The 26,579-nt window shown below is 44.9% G+C and overlaps 1 protein-coding gene across 5 annotated transcripts in view; it reads left to right on the top strand.

Annotated features, from left to right (window-relative positions):
- The window catches only part of LOC146855888 (protein NEDD1-like), a 544,173-nt gene that overhangs the window by 486,917 nt on the left and 30,677 nt on the right, over window positions 1–26,579 (top strand). For all 5 annotated transcript variants that reach the window (XM_085650677.1, XM_085650673.1, XM_085650675.1 and 2 more), the window contains one exon: window positions 18,315–18,381. In XM_085650677.1, coding sequence (XP_085506803.1) covers window positions 18,315–18,381 — 67 coding nt within the window. The remainder of the gene's footprint in view (window positions 1–18,314; window positions 18,382–26,579) is intronic.

Genomic DNA, 26,579 nt, shown 5'->3' with positions numbered 1-26,579 from the left:
CTGATTCCGGGACTGCGAGGACCAGGGTGCTTTCTGTCCAACTTACTCGGCACACCTGTCTACTCTTCCCGGCTCCGCCCTCCTTTCTGACCCCTCCTTTAGCTTAAGGTTTCCGCCCATACGCGCCAGCGGAACGCGCCCGGGGCGAAGACCGGGCAAAGAGCGGGCCGTTTGAGGCCGTTCGAGTACGGGCGAAGTAGGGCTTGGGCCACCCTGGGCTGTCCGCAATCTTCCCTACATCTGGAGTTGCTCGTGAGACCATGACTACGAGAGAAACAAGGAGTAAGAGTACCTTGGCGACAGGGAGGCCAATAGGTACACTGGACACGTACTTTGCCGAAGCTGGGTCTCTTCTTGCTGATGAGATCTCCATTCTTGAAAGACGTATCTCCCAAGAAATCGACTGGGTGAGGAGATCTTCTTTGGGACCCATTGCACACGTTACCACTCCCGTTAAGTCACCAAATTGCACATCATTACCTGTAGGGGGGGCAAATGGCTTGTTTGTTTCACCAGCTTCATCTGATATTAACTGCTCCATTACCTCCTCTATTGATTGTGACAACTCTGAGAATGTAGAGCTTAGTATACTACCTCTTCCATCTTGCAAGGCTCCCATACCACAAACCATTGCTGAGGTAGCCGCCATTGATTTGAATATAAACACTAATAAAGAATTGATGCAGCCACTACAGGGGGAGAAGGAGGGAGCTATCTCGAAAACGAAAAAAAGGGCTTATACGACAAGGGGGGAAAAACTTAAAGCCCCTAAACTTAATTCCAGGCCCAGGGGAACTCAAAAGGATCCAGTCAGCAAAGGGCTAGTTCCATCACGCAAAACCGGAGTTCAGCATCAACAAACCCTGGCGAAAAATTTGCCTAGCCAACAAAATCCCGCTGGGGTGCATGATCCTATTTTTCTCGGTTTCCGCACCCTATTGAGGGAACTGCTTATTCCCCTGGAAGACCGCTTGGCTAATATAGAAATCTGTTTAATGGATCTGCGTAAGGGATTATTAGGTCTAGTCGCAGACCAAACAGCAGGCATGCATGTAGTAGCTGGGGATTCCACAGGGACCTCTAATTTACCTACAAATCCTATTACGTTGTCTCCTGCACCTCCTTTAGCCACTCCATTGGAAAATGTTCTCCCAGTCCCCTTGTCAAAATCTGTTCCTTTAATACCCTGTACCCAACAACCCCGCACAGGATCTACCAGTAGGCTGAATCTACCCGGCCCGGCCCCCGGTCCTGGCCAGGAAAAACCATTAAATGATGTAATAAACCTTCCAACTAGGCAAGATAGTCTCCAAAATTGGCGTAAAGTAATAAACTTGCCCCCCGAGTTGGCAGCCTATTCCGTTGTTCTGAAGGGAGTCCCCACGCTTCAGGCAAACATTGTGGAACCCAACGATTCCCTACACAATAAGGTCATCAGCTGGCTAAATATCCATAGGCCACTACCTCCTAATTGTAATGGAGAAATTCTTATGGTAAGAAGGGTACCATGGATCCGTTATACCGACAAGAAATGCGCAGGTGACTGCATAATTGTAAATTTTAGGAACCCCAAAATTGTGCCCTATATTTGCAACTGGACTGGGAATATAGGAATTACATCTATCGAAGCGCTCCACTTGTCATATTTTTACCCTAACATCTGCAATCCAATTTTGAATAATAATAACGGTTGGACCCTGGTCGGATCGGCTGCCGACGGCTTCAGAATCAGGCCCACTTGTAATGTCCCCACTACTAACTTTGGTAATTTTCTACATTTCAATAGATATAGCTGTCTTGAACAGGTAGATTGACTTTACAAGGGTCAGGGGTACGGCGGAGGCGAAACAGATACCGCCACCCAAGAACATGGTGCCCCTCGAGGGGAGAACTTGACACCTATTAACTCCCATGGTCAAGAAACTGATCCACCTAAGACTGTAACATGCCGTACTATTAACAACACAAAATTGATAGTCCCACCAGTTTCTAAAGCAGTCCCTATCGCTCCATCGACTCCGGAACTATCCTTGCCTATGCTTCTGGTTCCAACGATGGAAGCTGTACCGTTGAAAACTGGAGGATACGATTTAGAACTGCCTGATGATTCTCTAAAGGTTCTTTCCTGGAATGTCGCTGGCATTGCTAACAAACTTGATACGAGCGACTGGGACTCCCTAATATGCAACAGTGATATTTGCCTTTTCCAAGAGACCTGGGCGAGGGAACCATTATCTAGAGTGGGCTATGCAGTGTTTGAAATAAATGCAACCTGGTCGGGTAGAGGGAGGCCTTCTGGAGGACTGGCGATTTGGGTAGCTAGTCACATTGGGTGTAATGCGGAGAGTCTACCGACCCTCTCGCAGGACATTCAGTGTGTTCTACTCAAGTGGCCTAATGTTTTAAACCTAGCAATTATTAATGTGTATTCCCGCCCTACTAGGTTGGCTATGGAATCCCCCACACTAGATGATCTTATCTGTTTTTTGGCTAGTCTCCCTAATGATTTTAAGATAGTGTTGGGTGGCGACCTCAATTGCCACTTTGAGCCTTTGGAAGGTCTAAAGGAAGGAGCCCTCGCAGTGGAAGATGATTTCTGGGGTGTTCCTCCTTGTCAATCCCCTCACGTTAACATCTGGTCCCCCTTAGTAGTACAAATCTTGTCCTTAACATTAAATTTCTCCTTAAGGGCATGCAATGGTCGCAGTACTTCCGATACTCCCTCTGCATGCACTTTTAATAGGATGAATCATGAATCCAGGTTAGACTATATTTTTGTAGATATTAGTCTTTGGCCTAAGATCCAGGATTTTAGAGTAATAATAAGAACGGACAGTGATCATAATGCACTCGTAATGTACATGGTGCACCCTAGGGGTGCTGCCCGATCACCCTCCGTTGAGTCCAGTCAAGATCCTGGGAACCTGTTTATTAGTTCTAATAGATGCAGGATTAAATGGGGAAAATTGGCGAGCTCAGAAGAGTCTCTAAGCAAAATTTATCAGTTAGCACTCCCGAAGCTAATAGAAATGGACACTTTAATTACGCAGCCAAGTAACCTGGAATTCAATGAGAAACTAGCCCTAATTCATGAAGAACTAGTGGCTCTTCTAGGTGAGGTTTTTTACCCAGTGTTACCACTAAGGAAAAAAAAAACTCGAACCCCAACCTGGTATAATTCATCTTGCAAAAAGATCAAGTCCGAACTAGTAAATTGTGTTAAAAAAGGTTCGGACAAGTGCAAAGTTGCTGAGCTTAGACGGAATTATAAGAAAGCTATGGCAGTGGGCGCGAGCAGACTGGGACTGGAACAAATGGCAGGATCTTACATCAGCACTAGAAGCGAAAGACCTGAGAAAATTCTGGTCCCTGGTAAATACTGGCATGGCAGATCCCAAAGTTGCAATAGAGCCAAACATAGCAGCACCTGTTTGGGAGGCCCATTTTGGCCAACTCTATCAAGAACCACCTCAAAATGCGGGTGGTGGGGACGTGGTTCCTACTGCTGCCCCTGTTCCAGCAACAGTCTTGGAATTCACTCTTCCTGAGGTGGTCAGTGCCATTGTAGCTTTGGTGAGGGGGAAGGCCCCTGGTCTCGATAGGTTGCCTTGCGATCTTTTTCGATTACATCCAGAGATATGGGGCCCTTATTTCCTCACCCTTTTTAATGCCATTCTGGGTGGGATGGAGATTCCCTGCACCTGGCTGGGGGCTGAGATAGTGCCTATTTTTAAAAAGGGCTCTCCTCTTCTCCCAGCCAACTACAGGCCAATAAGTCTCATAAATGTCCCCCAAAAAATTTATTCTCGCATCCTCCTGAACCACCTTACTGAGTGGATGGAGGAAAATAAAATTCTTAGCCCCCTACAAGCTGGCTTCAGGAAAAACACGTCCACCATGGACCAGATCTTCCGTCTCGTTCTCCTATACTGGAAAACTGTGAGTATCGAGAGGGGAAGGCTGTACATGGTGTTCGTGGACCTGAGGTCAGCATTTGACCTGGTCCCCAGGAAGAAATTATGGGAGACGCTAATGGGGCTGGGTGTCCCGCCCCATTTATTAAATGCCATTATTAGGCTCCATGAAAACAACTTTGCGCAGGTCTGGTATGGGAGGACGGGAGCGTTGGCATCTAAATTTCCCGTCCTTAGAGGGGTCAGACAGGGCTGTGTCCTTGCACCAACCCTGTTTTGCCTCTATGTTAATAATGTCATAGCACATCTTGACACGGTTTCCGATAATGATGCCCCATCTTTGGCTGGTAGGAGGGTACCCGCTATCATGTTTGCGGATGATACCCTCCTGCTGTCCAAATCTCCGATGGGGATCCAACGGATTTTAGATGGATTTGGTCTTTTCTGTAGCCAACATGGCCTAGAAATAAATACAGGGAAGACCAAGTTCATGATATTTAATCCCTCAGCTAAAACCAGACCAAACCCATCCCTGAGCTCAGTAACATTGGAGAGGGTAAAAACCTTTCAGTATTTAGGGGTAATGCTACATGAGAACCTATCATGGGAACCTCACGTTGCAAGCAGTCGCTTAAAGCTCTCTCAACTGTCGGGGGGAATTTTGAAGGTGGCAAATTCCTCTACTTATAAACCTATTAGTCCGGCAGTTGAAATGTACAAGTCCCAAGCCAAAGCAGCTGCATCCTATGGTGGAGAACTCTGGGGATACAAAGCGGGTACAGGAATTATTAATGTAGAAAATAATTTTTAAGGCGTCTCCTGGCCCTCCCCCGAGGCACACCCCTTCTCCCGCTAAGACTAGATATGGGCTTACCCTCGATAAGAGACGACCTGGAACTAATGCCACTAAGATTCTGGCATAGGCTCTGGTCCACCGCTGAGCTTGTACACTATAGACAAGAGCTTGTACATGTTATGAATATGAACCTCCGCGATAAAATCCCATGGCTAGCCTCCATAAAGAAAGAACTCTATCGGTTGGGACTCCCCGAATTGTGGGAGTCTCCTGAACAAGGCTGTCATGGGGTTTCTCGCAAACGCCTTGTGGGTATATATAGGGAGAAATGTTTTGCTTCCCTGGTTTCTGCACCCAACAAAGGGACCCTGACTGATCGATTCTTGAATTTCAGGGATTTTTATCAGCTTGAAGGTTTTATGGACATTATTTTCCCTATTTTATCGAGAAAACTGTTCATACAATGGAGGCTAGGGACTCTGCCTATCAAAACTTTTACCCATAATTGGTCGAAAAAGAACGATAAAATCTTTCCAGGCTGTTGCATTCGCGATGAGGAAGAAACTCATATTCTGTTTTTTTGCTCAGCTTATAATAGACCAAGAAAATACTGGCTAGTTCCACTATGCAGAAACCTGGGCACAAGGAGTCATCTGCACGCGTTCAGAATATTGAAAACGAGCACTGCTCCCCACATAGTCTTTGCAGTTGCAAAATTTTTAACGGCTATGTGGCAGATAAGGTCTAAATTAATTAATGTTTGCTCAGTTTAATGAATTCCATTTGTTTACTGTGTTCGTAATTTTCTGTACACTGGCTTTATCGACTATATTAATTGTTTTTATTTCAATCGAATGTTTTGTACTGATATTGCATGATTGTATCTTTTATGGCCTAATCGGCCGAAATAAAGAATTGAATGCTTCTGAGGAGACTAGAGGTTTCCAATACATGAACGCATAGTTGCTAATAATGAAAAATATGAGTTCTCAAAAAATCTATAAATAATTTAGGACACCTCATTTCTCAACAGGCGGTGGAGCCACAATCGGTATTAGTAGAAGCCATCACACAGGCACCCAGACCTAATGACAAGGATCAAGTGCCTTCTTATCTAGGTGTATGTGATTTATATTTAAAGAGTAGTCAAAATTGTGCTTCAAAAATAGAATATTTGAGAAGCTGATTTAAGAAAAATATGATATTTAAGTGGATAGAAAAATTTGAATTTGTTTTGAATGCACTGAAAGAAGAATTATTCTCTGCCAATTCCACCAAAGAATACATAATCACAGTTGATGCAAGTAACAGTGATTTAGGTGCCATAATGTAACAAAAAAGCAGTGAAGGTGAAAGAACTGTAGGTTTCATTTCAAGGGGACTTAACAAAATAAAACTTACTAGCTTATTGTTGGGCTGTAAACTTGTATTTTGCGTTGGAGAGGAAGTTCCCTCTCATGGCTGACCACAAAACACTTGTAAATATTGTAGATCGTTGCCTGATCAAAGGTCACACCCCCAGTATTGTGAGGCTGTGCTCAAAATTACTACAGTACAATTTTGAGGTACTTCATGTTGCTTGGGGTAGAAATGTTAGAGCAGATTATCTGTCTAGGTCATATGTTCCCCCCATTTATACACAGCATTCCAGACGATAAGGAAAACGAAGAATACTTCATTGCTGCAATTAATGTGTGCTGTGACAAAGGTTTTATTGGGTAAGAATAGCTGGAGTCATTAACAAAGGATGAAGATGTATGGTTTGTTCTGAAATGTGTCATGGAAGGTTTACCAAAAGAAAAGTCACTACAAAAAAATGCAATACTAGTTTAAGGTAGCTGCCAAATTGTCCCTAGAAACAAAATGTTAGTGAGAGGAGATAAGATGGTTCCCCCAACTAGCACTAAGAGGGAAAATACACTCAGGGCGTTATTACAATTACGGCGGTCCATGGAACCACCACAGTTGCGGTGGCGGTCCGACTACCGCCACACTGTGGGACCGCCCACAGTATTATAAATGTGGTGGTTGGACCGCCACTGAACTGCCGCTACTACTGTGGATCAAGGAACCAGCGGTGGTCTGGCAGTGGTTCGAGGCCAAAGTATGCTGGTGGTGCTGCAATGGCACCGCCAAGCATATTTTGAGTTGCCTCACTGCCACCCTTTTCATGGAAGTCACACCGCCATGAAAAAGGTGGTGGTGAGGCAACAAAGGAGACCCTGCAGGGCCCCCTTGTGCCTCTGTGCCTGGGTGTGCATGCAGGGGGGAACATGTAGTTCCCCCCTCTAAATCTGCACCCCCAGTTCATGCACGGTGTGGCATGTATGCCACACTGGGCAGGAAGGTGCAGGCAACGCTCTGAGAGCAATGGCCTGTCTGTTTGGCTTTTTAATGAGCCTGACTGACCGCCACTCTGACTGTCATTAGACCGCCCGTCAGACCATGAGAAAACTCCTGATCTGGTGGGTGGTCCCACCACGGGTTGCACCGCCTGCTGGGGGACATTCAAACTCATAAAAAGGCCTCAGTGTTTTGGGTGCTTAGCATTGATGCAGACATTAGCTAAGCAGGAAGATCTTGTTTAATTTGGTCCAGCAGTGACAAGTGCCTAACACGGAGTCCTCTCCACTCTTAAAGTATTTCATCTATTGAAGCATTAATGTACTGTTGCTGTTAATATTTGTTTTCATGGAGAGAGAGAGATGTGGTGATGTATCTTTAAGTACATTAGGACATTCTACATCCAAATCCCATGGAATATGATCAGCCAGGAATGTTCCAGGCTGTTGGTCTTCTGGTGCTGTCTGGGTTGGTGGTGAATAAATATTGCTCTTCTACATCTACCTGTGTGAGAAATCATCATTAACTTTGTCCCCCTAGGTTTATTGATTATATTTTCCTTGGACTGTTCCCATGAGGCACAGGGAAAGACTGATTTGCATATGGCCATGTCTGAACTGGGGTGGTGGAGTGAGCTAAAGAATGATGATGGATTAAACCCAGATCAGTTGACTGGGGGTGAGTATTTGATTTGCTCAAACGCTCCATCCATCATCCCCTTTGGTATGGCTTTATATTTTCCTTATGGCCTCCCACATCCTATTCTAAAGGAGATCCACATTTTCATCCACTTATGTGCCTCAGTTTCCAGTGTTTGTTGAGCCCTTTATGTTTTCCTTCATTTGTGTGCGAATAATGGATTTCTACTGGGAAATGTAAGGTTCCTCTTAGCTTTGGTTGCAGTTACTAGTTCAGATGATACAAGTTACTCATCATAGTGAGATCAGTTAAGTTTATTCATAGCCCCTCATTCCTCCAAAGGACACACCACTCTTTGCCTCTCTGGTGTTTGTGGCATTCAGCCATCCTCTCATGGAGTACATTACTGAAAAGTGGATTCCAGCTTGTATAGTGGGAGGTAGGCCAGGGCATCCTTCCAACCTTTTTTCACCTGTTTTTGGCATGCTGCCAATCATCTTCATTCTGTGGTTTGACAGCCAGATCATATCAGTCTAGACAAAGTGAGACATAGACTGACGCTCATGCAGTGAAAAGATCTGAGTGTAAATATTTAGCTATTTTTGTATGTGTCTGCTATAGTCATTGCTCTGGATTAATATCCTGCAAATTAGAATGCTAAACTACTGAATCCATCTAATAATTCCAAATTAAGGTTCATTTACGTATGCAGCTATCCAATACTTTTTTTCTGTGTCTTTGCTTTCTCATTTATAGCCACAGGTCACAAAACCTTTACTCCTTACAAAAACATGTGAACTATCTTCATATTTGAAATAAACTACAGAATGGTGCTGGCTTAACAAAATCATTCAGATTCTTATTTATGATATTTACACTCTTATTAAAGTCTTAAAAAGCTTTAGGCTAGAATAAATCTTTCCTTCATTCTGACCTGATGGATTGTCAAGAAATATATACTTGGACAAAGAGAATACATAAAATGAAAGCTATATTGTTATTTCATAAAAAAATGTATACAATATTTTAATTGTATCTGTCACATAGTTACGTACAGCTATAACCTCACACACATGGATCGATGTGCATCTTCTCTTGTTTGATGCATTTAATCTGGGCTCATTACTTTTTCCATTTCACATGAGTATTTGTAACCATCACACCTAATATCAGGTCCTTGGTCATATCCCATCATATCAGATCTCCTGCCCCCGAATCCGATGCTTGCCTCACTTCCTGTCCAGTCACTCGCTTTCGGTTGCCTGAGAAATCTTCCAATCGGTTCTTGCCCCACACAGTAATGCCCATATGCATCCCGGTTTAATCTTCTTCTTGTGGAGTTATCTATCGGGGGTTCTGCCAATCTGTTAATCATTTCTTCCTAGAGTATCAAATACTTGCCTCTCCTACATCTTTCCTAACATTTCTCATTGGGGATTCTTCAACTGGTGTCCATTCCTTCATATCTTTTTCCCAGATAGTCTTAGTGGTTCTTTCGGCAGATAGCCAATGTATTGATATGCGGTGTGTGAGACAATAGGTTTTGCTCAACTAATCCACCCGAATTTTTCACTTCTTGATTACCTCGTTTTCGACCTTTCATTGTGTAGCCTCATAACCTGTGATTCACCCATGGTAAGCTCATGGTAAATGGACTGTGCGTGTTTACCACCAGTATTTTCCTTTAAATATAAAGCCGCTGTGATGCAGCAAGGGCAAGGCCCTTGGCTGGCTACATGTGTGAGGCTGCGCACGGGAGACTCCTATCGTGTGCAGCCTGGTAACTGCACATAGGTACCCTGGTGCAGAGGGAACTCTGCAGGATTGGATATTGACCTTGGGCAGGACTCATAATGTTAGTGTTCACTCATAGGGAAAGTCTGTGTGGTTTTCTGTATTGTCTGCAGTGACACTCTCTTTTACACTTATTGGGAGGGCTGCCTTAGAATGCAGCTTTGCTTCCCTCTGGCCAGCAGAGACCAGTGGCACTTCGAATTACGGCAACACCTGTGTGGGAAAATCAAAAGCAACGGACCCCAGATATCAGCATGAATACGATTTTGACCTATGACACCCTGCGCGATCTCTGAGCACGTGGAGCTCTGCTTCCAAGCTGTTCTAAACCCCACAGTGTGGGCCCGGGGTTTGCCAAAGGAGAGGTCCTCCAGTGTATATGCTGGGAAGGAGCATGCGTGGTACCCCTTCCAAAGTGTTCCATGGGCCTGGGGACCCCATCCCCTAGGCCAGGTTCTTGATTGGGGGGCCTTGGACCCTGACACGGGCCCCCGATGACCATGGTGACAGGGGAGCACTGTCAAGCTTCCCCTGAAGAAAAGTAAAAGGCGGCGAGCCTGGGATCCCAGCTATGGGCCCGACAATGACACAGGAGACCGAGGAGTGCTGACACACTCACCCCACATCGGTGGTGCACCTTCCTGCTCCCCGTGTCTGGGTAAGCGAGCGGCCACCACTCCCAAAGGATTTAAGGAGTACTAACCTTAAGTTGTATCGGACAAAAAAAAAACTACATTTGGATTGCACCTGAATTTTCAGTCACTCCCAAGGCTGGATCATGTGCTCTTCAGCTGGGTGTGCAGCTCCCTCTAGGGGCGAAGTCTATGGCTGCAATTATGGTGGCCTAAAGGTGTTTACAAAGAGTACATGCTGCACAGCGCCCAGTAGTGGCGAAACAGGTCCTGAAAAAGAATACATGTTGTACAGCACCCTCAAAGGGCGAACTCTATGGTTACATGTGTTGTGATCAAATTCTTATGCCCTCTAGGGGTGAACAAAATGTGATGCCCTCTAGGGGCTATTTTTAGAATTGTGTTTTGAATGCTTCAGATATACAGACTGCACAGAGACCCATGTGAAATACATATTTTTCTTGTAAATGCTTTATTGAAATAATCATGTTGACAGTCACTCGTAATCAAAGTACGTAGGCTTTATTATCAGGAATAAGTGCATTCATTCATGGTTATATTTGATTATTGCATTTACTCCTAAGATGCTGATTTTTGGCTGTTGGTTTGTTGCTCTTGGACCTTTGACCAGGTCAGTCTGCTTAATTGACCTCTGGTTTGGGAAACTTGACCCCTTTAGGAGATCAGAGGTGATTATGCAATGTCATCAAAAGATATTTCTATCAGCCTTATGTGTATTTGTAAATTTCTGTGTAGAGAGAGAGAGAGGGGGGGGGGGGGAGTTGAAAAGCAAAATCACAGACTGGACAATCATTTATTGAGTGTTAATATTGTGTGCCAGCAAATAGTGATTACTAGCCCACACCACCTCCCTTGAGGAGGCCTTGCACTGCTCTGCTACCCTGAGAGAGTCAAGTTCTACAATAGGGTGTTTGGTTCCTAGTGAAGGGCAAATGATGACCCATTACTTGTGGGTCCTTACACTGTGCTTGACCACCAGGCGGTCCAGTACTGCAAATTCATATTGTATTTTCTTTATTTTTGGTTTAGATATAAGACCTAGCCGGCGATGTCTTATTGTCACCTCTATCTTGATTGCTTGTCGTCCTTCAGAGTTCTGTACTTCTCTCCACAGTATCAGATAGCATTCTACATGTCTAGCCCATATGTAGGAATGTCGCTTCTCTGCCTCTGTATTTTTGCCAGTTTCAAGACTTATTAGAGAATATCTTAGGTAGACTGGAGGGAGTCAAATAGGTATGATGTCAATAATTGAAAAGTGTTAGTTCAAATCTCACATTGTTTGCAGTTTCTTGTACATGCGCACCATTTTCTCCCATTCTACATCTGTCGGATTCCTGCAGGGTAACCACCCAGGCCTATCTTGGTTTTAATAGGGCCTGCAGTGTCTTCGCTTTCAGAGCTTTATATATACACAAGACGAGCCTGTTACGTTGTCACACTTCCAGCAAGATCTTGATTGTCATGAAAGCCGCTTGTGTAGCAGTGAAGTTGCTGGACATCCCGCTTATGTTTTGGTCAATTTAGCAAATTGAAGGAACTGGCTGACCCAACCCCAAATGTCTCCTTGGCCTCCTTAAAAGTTAGGAATCTGTCCCCGACTACAGACCTCCCATTGTTTGACATCTGTCCTCTCTCCAGTAGTTATTGACAAAGCAGTACTTTACTTATGTAGAGTGATCTCTAAAGCTGAGGTCTCTCCAGAACCCTTCTGACCACCGTTTCCCACACAATTGCGACCTGATGTATGATGTGTGGTGTCAGCTGGAAGGCTCCCTTCCCTCATCAAGCAAATTGGTAGCATTTCCTCATCTTCTGAGCCCCTAAGTAGCATTTGTTACTTGTTCTCACGTTCAGCACACCAGTTTGCCATGTATAAGAGTTATGCAGCTTTGGTTTTGCATGCCAAGCTCGCCCTGTTCTCTATCAAGCTTTAAAGTATCAAGTCGGACTTGGTTTCTTTTCCCGGCCCACACCTGTGACATCAGCAGGCTGTCTAGTTCCCTTAAGGTGGATCTAAGAGTTAGGCATCAGGGGCCATATTACAAAAAGTGTCCTGTGGTGGACCGGGTATGTGTGCCTGCTTTGTGTGCCCCCAGGGTACTTTGGCATTACAGAAGGGGCCGCAGGCACTTGTGCGACCCCTTCTGCAATGTTGATAGTGCTGGTGCACATGTAGCACCAGCATTATCGAGAGACGGCGTTCCCTCATTTGCTCGCAGGCATTGCCTCCTGCCAATGAGGGAATATCTTGGTTTTTGCACCCACACCGTACTACTTGTACAGGCGCGAAGTCAAAGAAGCTGTCAGGAGGCACACTGAGAGTATGCAACAAAACGCTGGTGCACTGCCAGTGCGACCCCTGATGGCAGTCCACTAAAGTGGGTCGTATGTACTCTCAAGACATCCTCTTGCAGGCGGGTGCAGTCACTCGCTGCACCCGCCTGCAAGGTGCTCTCTCTACCCTCTTAAAAGTGTAGACTGGTTGCAGCCTGCACAGTGAAACATGGAACGGCTTTGATACAGCCTCTCTGAATTTCACTTGAATGCGCTGCCCCCAGTGTAATATGAATTCACGCCTGAGGGCAGCGCGTTCTTCATAATAGGGTGCACTTTTCCTATTTGTGCACTGCACACTTATTTAAAGGTGCACTATGGCGCAATAGGAAAAGTATGCTATAATTGTTAGAGGGCACCTGGTGTTTTGGGGTGTATACAAGCAGGGGGGGTTTCATACCATTTTAGGGAATGCCATTTTTTCCATAATGGAGAGAGTGAGCATGTTTCAGAATTGAATTGAGGCCCTCAAACCCTTTAGAACCCTCCCCATGTTATAGTCATATTGTTGTTGCCAAATGCGTCACCTGGATCCCCCGATAGCAAATCATACCCATCTGTCATTGTATACCTGTCGTCAGGAGCACCTCCAGGGTATCTCCCGCCAGACTTGCCAGTGGATACAGGACCATTTTTTTTCTTGTTGTCTAATTCTTGTAGGAGCAGGGTGGCCGAGACCTGACGTCGGTCTTCAGTGGCATATCATCAGAGTACATTGATGCTGTTTGTGGTGTCTCTCTTGATCTGACTCCCCATGGCCGCATTGCTTCTCTTAGCTGGATCCCCACAATTGCTAGGGTAAACAATAAAGCAGATAAGGGACAACCAGCCTGGTCCCCTTTCTGTATTCCATTTCTCCGATATCATGCCTCCTGATCAAACTTGTGCAGTGGGCTCCTGTTATAACTGTTCAACCTAACCCAGGTAGTTGGGTCCAAAGTCCATTCTGTCAAGGACTTCAGGTGTATATTCCCAGCTGAGGGTATCAAATGCCTTTTCAATATCATACACCACTTGGGCGCTCTCCATTTTTGCCTCCACTGTTGCGTGCCTTACAAGGTTAAGGTGTCTCATGTTAATAAGTGTACTGCAGCCCGGAATAAATATGCACTTGTCTTCCTGTACTGCGGTCCTAATTACTCATAGAAGTCTGTTTTCTAGTGTTTTGGTCAACACGTTGGTATCCACATTGAACCTGGATAACGGCCAATATGTGTCTGACTGTGCAGTGGGCTCCTGTTATAACTGTTCAACCTAACCCAGGTAGTTCGGTCCAAAGTCCATTCTGTCAAGGACTTCAGGTGTATATTTCCAGCTGAGGGTATCAAATGCCTTTTCAATATCATACACCACTTGGGCGCTCTCCATTTTTGCCTCCACTGTTGCGTGCCTTACAAGGTTAAGGTGTCTCATGTTAATAAGTGTACTGCAGCCCGGAATAAATATGCACTTGTCTTCCTGTACTGCGGTCCTAATTACTCATAGAAGTCTGTTTTCTAGTGTTTTGGTCAACACGTTGGTATCCACATTGAACCTGGATAACGGCCAATATGTGTCTGACTCAGTTGGGTCCTTATCTGGTTTGAGCGACATGAATATAATAGCCTTTCTCATGGTCTCTCGTAGTCTCCCTCTTTGCTAGGCTTCTGTATAGACTTCTAGGAGTCTGCATAGATTTCTAGGAGTCTGTCCAGGAGCATGGTCAGGGAATACATGATAAAGACACAGATGGGAGTTGGTCTGCTCCCAGAGTGTTATTTGGGGATAGTTCACGTATGGCAGACATGAACTCGTCTCTATGGTGATTTGAATCCAACTCAGCCATGTGATTTTTGACAAACTTTGAGAGATTAACCTTCTCTAAAAACTCCATCATAGCTGATATTCAATTTGGTGTCATCTTGCTGTGTGTTAGAGCTGTGCAGCTTTGGTATGGTAGGCCAAGCTCTCCATGTTCTCTATCCAGCTTTAAAGCATCAAGTCAGACTCCGTTTCTTTTCCTGGCCCACAGATGCAACACCAGGAGGCTGTCTAGCTCTCTTGTAGAGATTTTCTAAGTACCTGGGAAGGGTGTCATTGGTGCTGCCTTGTGTTACCGCTACTGCCCAGTCAGGGTTATTTAGGGCCAGTATAAAGGAGGCCTTCAACTGTATGCCTCCATGTCTGCGTTTGGTTGGACCTTTCACAATCAGCATCTTTGGTTCTTCTTGGGTGTCCCTGTTCAGTGGGTAAATGCCTCTTCCCTGGTCAGAACCCCATGTCAAACTTGCAGAGTATTGTGGTCCTCGTAGCTGTTCCCACAGGTCAAGTTAGATGTTGTGCCATTGGCTACCCTCTTCTAAATCACTTGTGGTGCTTGCTTGTTATTGCTGCCAGGGCCACTCAGAGATGATCACCATTTGTGCCGCTTGAGATCGTTCAACCAGGAGGATCAGCATGCCCAGCCATTGCAGGTGCTTATCTCCAGGTGCTGCGCCCATGGAATCAAGAGTATCAGCAGGGGTCCAACCCCCAACACCAGAGGCTCCTTCTCTCCTCCACCACCTGCCTTCAAAGACCCACTTCCTCCAGCACGTTCAGTTCACTCAGGTGCAGCATGGGATGACTCTGCCATGGCCAGCTCCTCTCCCAGTGTGCACTTCTCAACCCTAATGACAGAGCGGCAGTGTGATCACTAGGCCTAGTTCTTCCTCGTCCTCCTCACTCAATGCCAGGATCTTGTATGGCAACAGCAGAGACCTTGCTTGTGACTGTGTGTCTCTGACTCAGAAAGCGGGGACAGGCTGGCCTCCTCTGATCCGTCTGGATATGTGGGCACCATCTTGGATCCTGCTGATGGTCATTTGGGGCAGGGCTGCTGTCACTTGTTTTGTGCTGAGGACCACAGTCCTCACAGGGCTGTTAGGGTTCCCCATCAAATCAAGGGGATCAAGGGAGTGTTTTATCAGTCTGAGCGCAAGATACCCAGGGGTTAGTTTGGGAGGCCCAGGAGTTTTGGCTCAATGTGTGCTAGGCCACGCCCCAAGTGTTTAAGCAAGTTAATTCCAGGTAACGCTCAAACATTTTGATTCTAACTCCAATGGATGTGATGAACCATTGAAACAGAAAAAAAGATGCAGTCTAGCTTGACTGTACAGTGAAACCATTGCAATGGCTCTGGAGCAGTAGACAGCTCGTAGAAGGCCTACTTGCGGGGACAGAGTGCAAACTTGTCACAGACTACTTTGCTTTGGGACAGAAATGTTTCCTGCATGGTGATGGGAGTGCACCCTTGCCCTGAGTGCAGTCCATTGATCTGGGCAAACATGAATCATTCATGTGCACCATGGCCTATGCCTGTTTCATGGTTATGAGTTCTTATAGACTAGAAGGGGTGCCACAAGCGCTACCATAGTAGTGGTAGAGATCAAAAGCACTTACCAGTACTTAAGTGGCATGAGCTAGTGCTGGCATTGAACCAGTTTCCATAATTAGTTGTGTGAACAGGCCTTACTATCAGTGTCCCGGGAAGCATATTTCAATGGAGCCAGGTTTGAATCCCTGAGACTCCTTTGGCTTGTGTGATGGGTTAATCAGAACTGAAGCTGGTCCTGCTGTAGCAGACTGTCCCTTTGACAAAGGAAAGGACAGAGAGTGCAATTCAAAGCAGTCAACACCCCCAACACGAATTTAAATGGACCAGACAATAAATCACATCTGTCTCTGGATATGGACTACAAAGTTGTTCAACAGCACTGTACTCCAGCATGAAAAGATCAGCAAGACTTCCAGTTGCTGAAACCAAGACAAGTGACCAAGGTTTGCTGATTCCCTGCTGGGTGAAAGGCCATTACCCAATAATTAAAGACTACATGCCCATAGTGTGGAGCACCAGCCTTCAGCGTGGCTGCCGTGGGGAGGAGGAGGAGAAGGATCCCAGTGAGATAAGTGCAAGATGTACAGTGCAGTCAGGACCATCTCAAGAATGCGGGCCATCCTCCCCATCTCGTGGAAGTCGGTCACCCACATATGTCAGGTGGGTCCATCATACAATTAGGGCCGTCACCCTTGCTGTGTGAAGTTTGCGACCTCAGTATGCCAGGTGGTGACCACTGTGAAGTCAGGCCCATTGTCCCGAAATACCATGCAAAGAGGTTCCCACTTGGTGAATCAGCCATGAGGTATCTACCCTAGAGGCCTGCCAGAGACTTATGCTAGCTAAGCGGGTAATGCTGCTGAAGTTTACAGTTTTTTTTAAAACAGATTTTATTAAATTTCCAACCCGGCAATGGCCACATATTCCAGTAATACACGATGTTGTGATACATTGAGGTCATCGTACAGTGTACATGCATTATCAGCAACAATAAGTGTATGGCACAGTATTACAACTATCCCATCCCTGAAGTTTACTGTTAAGGCCAAACTCAGACTTTGTTGTGTGGGAAAGAACATGGAACATATCTTAAATCTTAGTCACCTCCATTATTGAATGGGGAATAACCAGCCCCTCTAGAAGGGATATACCACCCAGTATGACACTGGTGCGGCAACCTTAAGAGTCTGTGGATATTATTTAGTGCATGGCTTTTAAGCTTTGGGTGTTTAAATGAAATACTACTTTTTTCACAAAAGCCAGAATTTGACAAGACTCCCTGAAATGCCTTGGACTGCTCGACTGCCCTACCACCGAGAGTCAAGTGCTGGCATAGCACTTGGACTAGTAGGTCGTCTTCGGGAAAGCAGGAAAAAGGTTGGCCCTAGTAACTACCCCTGCTTGCTCTCTGGCCCTCTTAAAGGAGTTTTGACAGGCTGTCTTTAATTTGCCATTCTCTGTTACAGAAAGTGAAAGGACATGTATTTTCCAATTTGGATTGCAGATTCATGATTGGATTAAGAACAGGTTGCCACAAATAATGTTCAAAAGATTGGTTGCAAAGAAAATTAATTTGTGCAAAGTTGGTGTTTTTTTTGCTTCACTATAGTTTCTGGTATTTCATCATAAAAAAATCTGTTATTTTTATAGTATTTGCAATTCAGTGATTACTTAATTTCAAACTGTTAAAATCTCTGGGGCTTATTTATGGTCCCTTGCATCACTTTTACACTGCCGGTGCATCACTTTTTGTGACGCACCAGCGGTGTAAAAAATGTGCCATATTGCGCCATATTTACAAAGTGACGCATCTAGGTAGATGCGTCACTTTGTTAACCCCTGCGCCACATTATACCTGCGCCAGGAATAATGTATGCAGGCGGGGCATTCCGATGCAAGAAAAGGTCGTAAAAGTGATGCAGTGAAATGTATAAGATGCCACTTCTAGGACACAAATGTGTCAATATCTTACGCCTGCCTAATGACAGGTGTAAGACTGATGCAGGCCCATTTAACATCGGACTTGCCCATGTGTAATTACCCATTGCTGGAGTTGCGTCACTTTTGTGACACACTCCAGCAATGTGTAATTTTTGCGCCTACAGATACGTCAGAAATACTGACGTATCTGTAACTCCTTGCGACATGTCGTACTGTAAATATGATGCATCATTGGTGTCGCAAGAAGGGCGCAATGAAAAGTGACGCACCGCTGTTTCTCGCAGCGATGCGTCACTTTTCATAAATGAGGACCTCTGCAAATAATTTTACTCCTTTTTTTTTTCTTGGAAAAAAGTGGTTGAGAGAGTGTTAATATTTCGATATATCTTTCATATGCATTTACCGTGAAATAGTCCCATTTGAATTAGTCGATTTAGTCCCCAGCCGCTTCCTATATATTACTAGATAGGCATGCATTAGCCTAGTTTTAGACAATGTATTTTAATACTTGTTTTTGTGATTTGTGTCTCATTTTGGTTCAGGGAATCATGCCATCGAGAGATAGTTAATCTTCAAGTGGAGATGATAAAGCAGTTTCACGTGCAGTTGGTATGTATCGCAAATGTGAAATGAAGTCTCGTAGACCTGGGGTATTGTTTAGTTCTCCATTGAGAAAGAAAGCACATAGCGGACTTCTATCACTAGTTCTCTATTGTGCATATATCAGGATCATAGATTATATATTTCAAACAAATGCTTATTTTTACACTGTGTTCACTCTTTTTTTAATGAAACTTCTAGAAAAATTTGCGTGACCTAGTAGCCTAGATGGCAACTTTAAAAACGGGGAGACAAGGTTTCTAATTCAGGCTTCTATGCTTGACTAACAAGGATAACTGATTTTTCTCCACGTTTCAGCTCTTTATTTGCAAGAAATGGCAATGCGCTTTAAAGTAACTGCTCCTGAAACAAGCATTTGCAATGCAATAGGTCTCACGTTTGTGAAAGTTAGAGCTGTTGGTGTCAAAAATGACAATGTTTATTTCATTTTTTTGTGTGGAGTCATTATATTTGCATAGCGCTATTGCCATTCGTATGACCTTGCGACACTAGAGAACCAGAAAATGGGAAATAGGTTATGAGGGAGGGGAGACTAGAGTAATATCCTGGCTGGAAAAAACAACATCCTGGAAAAAGTAAACAGTGATGGGGAATGCAGGATTAAGTAAAGCAGTTAAATGTATGCAGGAGCAACATGTTTACCTTAACGGTTTTACATTCATTTTTAACGTAAAGGACATGACTATAGGAGAGATGATGAAATCTGTTGGATTTATTGCGAGTGGACCATACATGAGCTGATGAGCAAACCTAATGCCGTGAACTCAGTGAGAAAGATTGCGGTATTTTATTGCCACCCTGTGTGCACAATATAGGCAACAATTGGGTTTTGTGGCTGTAGGGCTAGTCAAGAGCCCCCAACGAGAGATGTTCTTAAACGCCTGTACTGGGAATGGGTGGACCAGAGAGAGATCAGTAGACCCAATGTGGGCAAATTGGCAACTGAATTTTATTCCCATAAACTAAGCAGATACTATGAGCCTTACCTCGATTTAATCAAAGTACCTAGAGACAGAATGCTCTATATGCATTTTAGGTATGGCTCCCTTCCAGTGGGTGAAGTGATAGCAAAATGGTCCGTAAATAACGGGAAACACTGCCCTAGTTGCAAAGCCCCTGTGGAAAGTATTGCCCACTTACTGTTTGTCTGCCCGGCAAACAAAACATCACGGAAAAAATGGCTGAGCCCAATTTGCAGGCAACTTGGTACGCGGGAGCACCATGTTGCACTCCGTATTCTCAAGTCAGATTCTAGGCCTTTTTTTATCCGGTTGTGTAGCAAAGTACTTGGGGCAAGCTTGGCTGATACGGTGGAAAGCGCTTGCAAGAAAGATATAGCTTCAATTGCACGGATAATAGCTAAGACCTTTAAGCATCAATAGCATTCCTGCTAATATCACCATGCACAAGCATTTTATTTCTTTTTCATTCTTGCTAACTAGCGCAAGTAAATGAAATGAAAAGTCTCCCCATGTATTGCACTGTGTTTAAACAAAATGATGAAATACTTTTGATGATGATCAAGTGTTTATTTATTATTGGATCTTCTTTTACCTATACTTATTTTATTGGCTATGTTATCTTTGTTCTATGTTGCTTTTATGACTTTTTATGTCGAAATAAAGCTTGTGATGATGATAATGACAATATGGGATCCATTTAGGTAATAAAAAGGCCCGGGTTTATGTCATATGCCAACAGAAGGATCTCCGGTGTTATGTTTACGCGCATTGTTTATATTAGAGCTGTTGTATAACGGCTAGGCCACACTTAAACATACTTTCCCCCCACGGCAGGCTTTTTATATCACATAAAAAGCCTTGGATTACTAGGCTGATTAGGCAGAGAATGTTAATTGCCTGTAACAATTGATACAAAAGTAAATAAATGAAGAAATGCACCTTTTATATCATATTAAAAGGCTAGGCTTACTAGAAGTATTTTTCAAAATAATGTTTACATGCAGCACCGTTCCTCTATTATATGGTGCCTTGTAGGTGTGCCTGCGTACCAACTGAAGCAGACGTTGAACCTTGCCACACGCCAACTCAGCACTTAGGGATTAAGCTATGATCTGAAGGCAGCACGGGTAGATGGAGGCAAAAAGAATACTCACTGATATCACAGAGAGACAGCGAGGATGCTGGCAGCTGGGCAGCCGGGAGGAGAGCAGCGGGGTTGGAGAAGCAAGCGGAATGCCCCCGAGAGATGTGAATATCGTCGAAAGTGGTGCGAGTCGGGGACTCCTGCGTTCTCTTATTGCCCAGCCTTTTGCAGGGAGCATTCAGGCTCTGGGGCCACGAGTATGCAGGCATATTCAAAACTCCATCTTCCTCCACTCCGCTCTTTCGCAGATTGATGTTTCTCTCACACAAAGTTACAGCAATACATAAAAGCCAGCTGAGTGCCACCTTTATAAAAGTGAAAGTGTTCACCGCACACAAAGTTACAGCAGTGCACAAAAGCAACGCGCATGCCACCTTTATGTAAGTGAAAGCGTTCACTGCACACAAAGTTACAGCAGTGCACAAAAGCAAGGTGGGTGCCACCGTTATAAAAGTGAAAGTGCAGCATGGTGCTCTGGCAAAAATTTAAATGATAGGTGGTGAGTTTGTAAAGGTGGTGGAGGAGGGGTGGACAAGGCAGCGTCCCAGCTGAGCTGGAGAGCAAAGAAGAGCAGAGAGCGAGGAAGCGACTGACAGCCTGCATCTTCCAGTGCAATGTTTGCAAGCTTTAACATTTTTCCTTTATTGGAGTAGTACCCAAAGCAACAAATAAACAGCTACAGCGTAAGGAAACTGTAGTTGACTGCCGCTCCTGAGTAGACAACAAAAATGATGTATCGGAGCGCCAACCAATAAGGAGCCACCAAAGAAGACCAACACAGCAGTGACCAATGGTAAGCAGGAGGCGCAATTTCCTTCCGTAGATTGATTACAGCATGTCTTGCAAACCGTGCATGCGTGCTGCCAAGGCTCGACCTGCAAACCGACAACTCACATGAGTTGAGGGATGGCCAAACGTCTCTCAATCCGCTCACTTTGATAGCGTTGTACTAATATAATGATGTGAATTTAATAAATAAATAGTGGTAACACTTAATTCTACCTGAGTTACCTGGCATTGTCAGAGACTGAAGTGCGACCAAGGCCACTAGGAGTGCTAGAGTACGTCACAATATTTACAGACATTTTCAATATGAAAAACATTAGATGAGGACATTTTCAAGAAAGTACCATTTCAGGGAGCACTTTAATTGATTTAAAGGTTTGACTCGTCTCATGGATATTTGTTTCAGATAACTCAGGCCCCTGTTCCGAAAAGGTCAAAGAGGAGTCGGAACTGTAGGCAAATATTTCTTTTGTTTCTAACCATGCAATAGCCCACGGAGATGGTTACATAATTTAAAAGGTATTTAGGAGTGTAAAGGCATTGAGCCTTGTAAGCTAAGCAGGTGGTTTTGTAGGTGCATCTTGCCTCAAGCAGGAACCATTTTAAAGGAGTGAAGAACGGTGTAATCTTATATTTAGATTTGTTGCGCAGCAGCATGGAGGCATGTTTCAGATGTGCCTGGCTCTGTTTGGATAGTCCTGTGATAAGGCCATTGCCGTACTCTAACCGTGTTTTATGTCCTCAAATTGTAATAAGGGCTTACAATTATAAGGTAATATATGATGTAAAAATTCCCCTTTTGCCAGGTCTGTAATGTGTGCTTCAAGATTAAGTATGAACCATATGAACTTGTACAATTTGTGTCTGGAAACAATCTGGTTGGATTGGGTTTGGCCTGTTCTCATTTGTGTTTAGTGAAAGAACTGGACATTCAGTTTTGGGGTCGTAAAGTTTAAGGTGCCGATTTGTCAGTTGTTCATATATTTTGATTGGACAAGAAGACATAATTTCTGGGACTGGTGATCTATATTATTTGTAGAATAGTAAAGGTGCTAATATGGATCCTTAAGGAACACCGCTAGTTTTAGGGGCATGTTTGGAATTTTGAAATCTACTTTGGTAGCATGTAAACTACTATAGTGCATCTTTCTTTTGGTGAATGTAGAAGTTCTAGATCCAAACACCCTGAGCGAAAAACTGAGTGAAAGTCACTAAGTATATTGTTTACTTTAAAAAATTCCCTATGTTTTTTTATAGTTTCATGTGAGATGGTAGTCCTTTCACATTTTTATAGTTGGGCTTGACAGTGCAGCTGTAACCAGAAAATGATGTGAGCATCACTAGCGAGGGAATTTGGCTCCATCCACATGTTGGTAGCCCGAAGTGCATGTTTTGATTAGACAGAAGCTATGTGCTTCCACAAAAAAGTGCTTGCCCTCCACACAGCTGTGATCAATTTGTTTATCCAGCTGCCTGGGCTTGAACTTTCAGTGTTTTACGTAACTAGATAATTTGATGATGTTTTTCTCTGGCAGGAGCATAGATGGGAGGAGGACAATCTTTAACCTATATGGATGTTTAGTTCTGGCTTGCAAGTGCAAATGTCACCTGACCATTTGAACTACACCAATATTATTTAACAGTTCTTTGCTTCCACATAAATACATATCCATTTCCATGCTATCTGCAGATAATGCTTTACATTACCGTACCACATTCCATTATAAAACAGACCTATTAGCATCATCAATGCTTGTTTTGAATCGGCATTTGACATGTCAAATATTAAGAGACCATGAATAGTAACCTGTTCAAGGGATGATTTGATGAGTTGTGGTCTTCCCTGACGTTTCTGCATACACACTGTGTCTCTGTAACACCTCCTATTCCTCCGGTTACGGAGTTGGAGTGAGAGTCTGCCCCGTGCTTTCTTATATTCCCCGGTGCAGGGGCAACTCTGGATCAAATGAGGCAATACTATCTCTCCCTTCATGCAGTGTTTGAGTCTGCACCTCCCTCTAGTGCATGTATCAGCCCCAAGGAGGCCAGAGAAGTCTTGACTGACTGCAAGCTGGCCGGATCTCCCTCGGTATCAGTGAGGCTCTCTGGATCCGTGATCAAATCCATATTGGCTCCAGTGCACAGCCTTTGGAGTTCCCACCTGTGACTGCAATGTTGGATCTGCTGGAACCGAAATTGGCATCTACAGCACCGATCGCTGCTACTATGTCTCTCCTCCCCGACGCTCAGGTGTCACCTCTTCTACGCTGGTCAACGTCGGAAGCTGCGTCTGCAGAACAGTTTTTTCTGTGCTACCTTCATCCTCCTTCCGAGGAGGCCTCTGCTATCATCCCCTCTGGAGACCGGTATTTTGGTGATATCTTTGATGACATGAGTGACACTACTCAGCCTCTTCCAGAGTTTCATTCGGTGTCTGGCCTTGAGGAGGCTAGTGGTCTTGACTATTCCCTATCCTTGGGCTTATTTTATCCTCCTAGCCTCGCTACTGAGGCTAGCTCTGTTTTTGCTGAGAGTTGCTGTGGTTCTAGATTGGCAGCTCCCTTCTGTAGAGGTGGCCATTGATCCCCTACTTGGGCTGCTTCATCAGGGCCAGATGGGGGCTGAGCCTGGGCTCCCTTTCAGTGAGACCCTCTTTGATTTTCTGTTGGGCTCTTGGGCTAAACCCATTTCAAAGGCTTCCATGGACCGTTCTATAGCTCATAGGCACCGTCCTGCCCTTGGAGACCTGATCTGCCTCTTCCGACAGGCTACTCTACCCAGCTTTGTGGTTTAGGCTACTACAACCTCCTCAGACATCAGTGCCCTGCCTGATGTTCCTCCAGACAGGGAGTCTAAAAGTCTAGATTTTCTTGGTCAATATATATTTTATGCCACCAGTGATGCTTTGCCGTCCCTTAATATCGCTTGTGTTCTGGGCTGTTTTTCTCACAAGTTGTGGGATTCGGTCTCGGACCTTCTCCCCTCCGTTCCTGATGACACCCAGGACACTCTTACTCTGGTACACCACATTCACAGTCAGGCGGCTAAATAGCTTATTCGCTGTCACATGGATACCACAGATTCTGTCAGGCAAGCCATGGCCCTTTCAGTAGCTCTGTTCCACCTTGGTGGATATGCCTTTGGATGGTCAACATCTGTTTGACTTTCAAGCTTTATGCCATTTTTGGGATAGTCTGGTGGATCGAAATCTTAAGCTCTGCTTGTGATACTGTCCGTTCCTCCTCTTCTCCGGTACTGAGCTTGTACATGGAATGGCCACCTGTTTTTAGGTCTCGGCTAGCGATGGCTGCGCTTGCGCAGTCTCGCTCGCGAGAGATAATCACTTGGGAGAAGAGGGGCTTGAACCCGCCCCTCTTCTCCCCTGTTCTCCATTGGCTGGCCTAGTAAATGCTGGCCAGCCATTGGAGAAGAGGTCCCGTCACTCCAATAATGCCCCGTCCTTTTCGGATCGGGGGGCGTGTTTTTTGCGAAAAGTCTCAGGGAGGAGACAACAGCAAAACACGCCCCCGAATCCGAAAAGGACGCTCCCTTTCTCCGAGGCATTTCTACTCTGCCTCGGAGAAAGGCGGTGGTGTCCCGGCGTTGCTCCCTCACCTGATCTCCTTGTTTTTCTTTGTTAAAGGAGGCATCACTTTCCTGTCACAGACGCCGCACCTCTGGCCCTCTCCCCCATCAAGTTACAGGCATACTTAATACGCGCAGTGTCGGATATTGTGGGATGGCCCAAGACCTCATGAGTCATATTTTAACTCGGCACGAGATATTAAGGAAAAGCTTTGAAACCACGGAAATGTCACACAAAAGCACACATGCTTGTCTGAACTTTGCAGCTATGGGCCCCCGGCCATGGCCTTCTTAATTGACTCCGCCACATCATTGAAACATTTTATCCGTAATTCTACATTTCATGAAGTCAATTAAACAAAGGAACGTAAAATGTATCAACGCCTCTAAGCCTTTACTCGTATCTCCTCGCCCTCCTTTCATCGGAGAGCTTTCCCATTCCAAGATGGCCGCGGTCTCCATCAGGTCGGATGCTTTATTTGAGTCCTTCTTATACGTCACCCGTTTTGTGTAATTTGGCTCCTAAGGCTCGCCGTCCCTTGGTTACACCTGCAAAGAGTCCTTAGCGACCGCCCAGGATGGTGCTTCGAGTCTCTGGGTTCACTCTATCCCAGAGGGCGGCCCGGGCAGAATCTAGGGGTGACATGGGGCTGCTCTGCCGGGTGACCACCACGGACCTGTGCGCAACCTAGGTCCTCGATGCCGGCCTCAGTAAGTGGAATCTCATGCTTCTCTGCAGTGACCTGCACATGTTCTGTATTGTTTAATCCATTTTATTTAAAAGGAAAATGTGAGTAACCCCGTCTTATTTCCGTCGGTAAACAGGTATGTAACCCCTACCAAACGTGCGGCATCATAAACAAGCTCTGGATTTTTATCGCACTGTCCTTTGCTGACTGGGCTGTTTAAGCCCAAACCTACTATGATACAAGCATTTACAATGCAACGGTCTCGGCATTGTTAAAGTTAGAGCTATTGGCATTGCTCATGACAATGCCGTTTCTTTAAATGTTTTAAAAACAAAAACATAAACAAAAATAATGTCATGAGCAATAGCTCTAACTTTACCAATGCCGAGACCATTGCATTGTAAATGCTTGTTTTCTTTTCTATGTGAGCCGTTTTGGAATGGGCCATTGGTTTTTTTCTTTCACACTTCACCTATGAGTGGCACCCAGTGAGGTGCTGCTGCAGGTATTTTTTATTGCTTCCTGACTTGTCAATTACCACTTCTGGTCCCCGTTGTTGGAGAACATTTTGTTTTATGGCCCTATTGGCTTTCACGCCTGTCAATGCAAGGTGTTCTCTTGTTTTTTTCTACCCACGTTCAGTTGAAGTATTCTGCTTCTCATGTGCGAGTGCCTTGCTCCCTGTCCTCCAGGGTACTTTGTCTGTATGTCCTGCAGGCATCCCTCCATATGTTTCTGGCACTTTGGTACCCATTATCGGGGACCTCACATTAGTGTGTTTGGTAGGATGGTGCATGGGGTTTCTCCATGCGCTTTTCCGGACACCTTATTTGGTGCCCTTCCTTCCTAGCAGACGCAAAGAAAGAGGCAGAATACCTGCCCTGGGCAATGTTTTTTTAGGTCAAGCCTGGACAGCGCTTGCGCTGTTAGGCGATCTGTTGTTTGTACTTCGTGGGGTCCGACTCCTCCCATGCTTTGGATTGGTTTTTGTGTGAGTCATTTGAAAATTGTAGTCTGCAA

Source organism: Triturus cristatus, chromosome 4_1, assembly GCF_964204655.1.
Source record: "Triturus cristatus chromosome 4_1, aTriCri1.1, whole genome shotgun sequence".
NCBI classification, from domain to species: Eukaryota; Metazoa; Chordata; class Amphibia; order Caudata; family Salamandridae; genus Triturus; species Triturus cristatus.
This window is presented reverse-complemented; position numbering and strand designations above follow the sequence as displayed.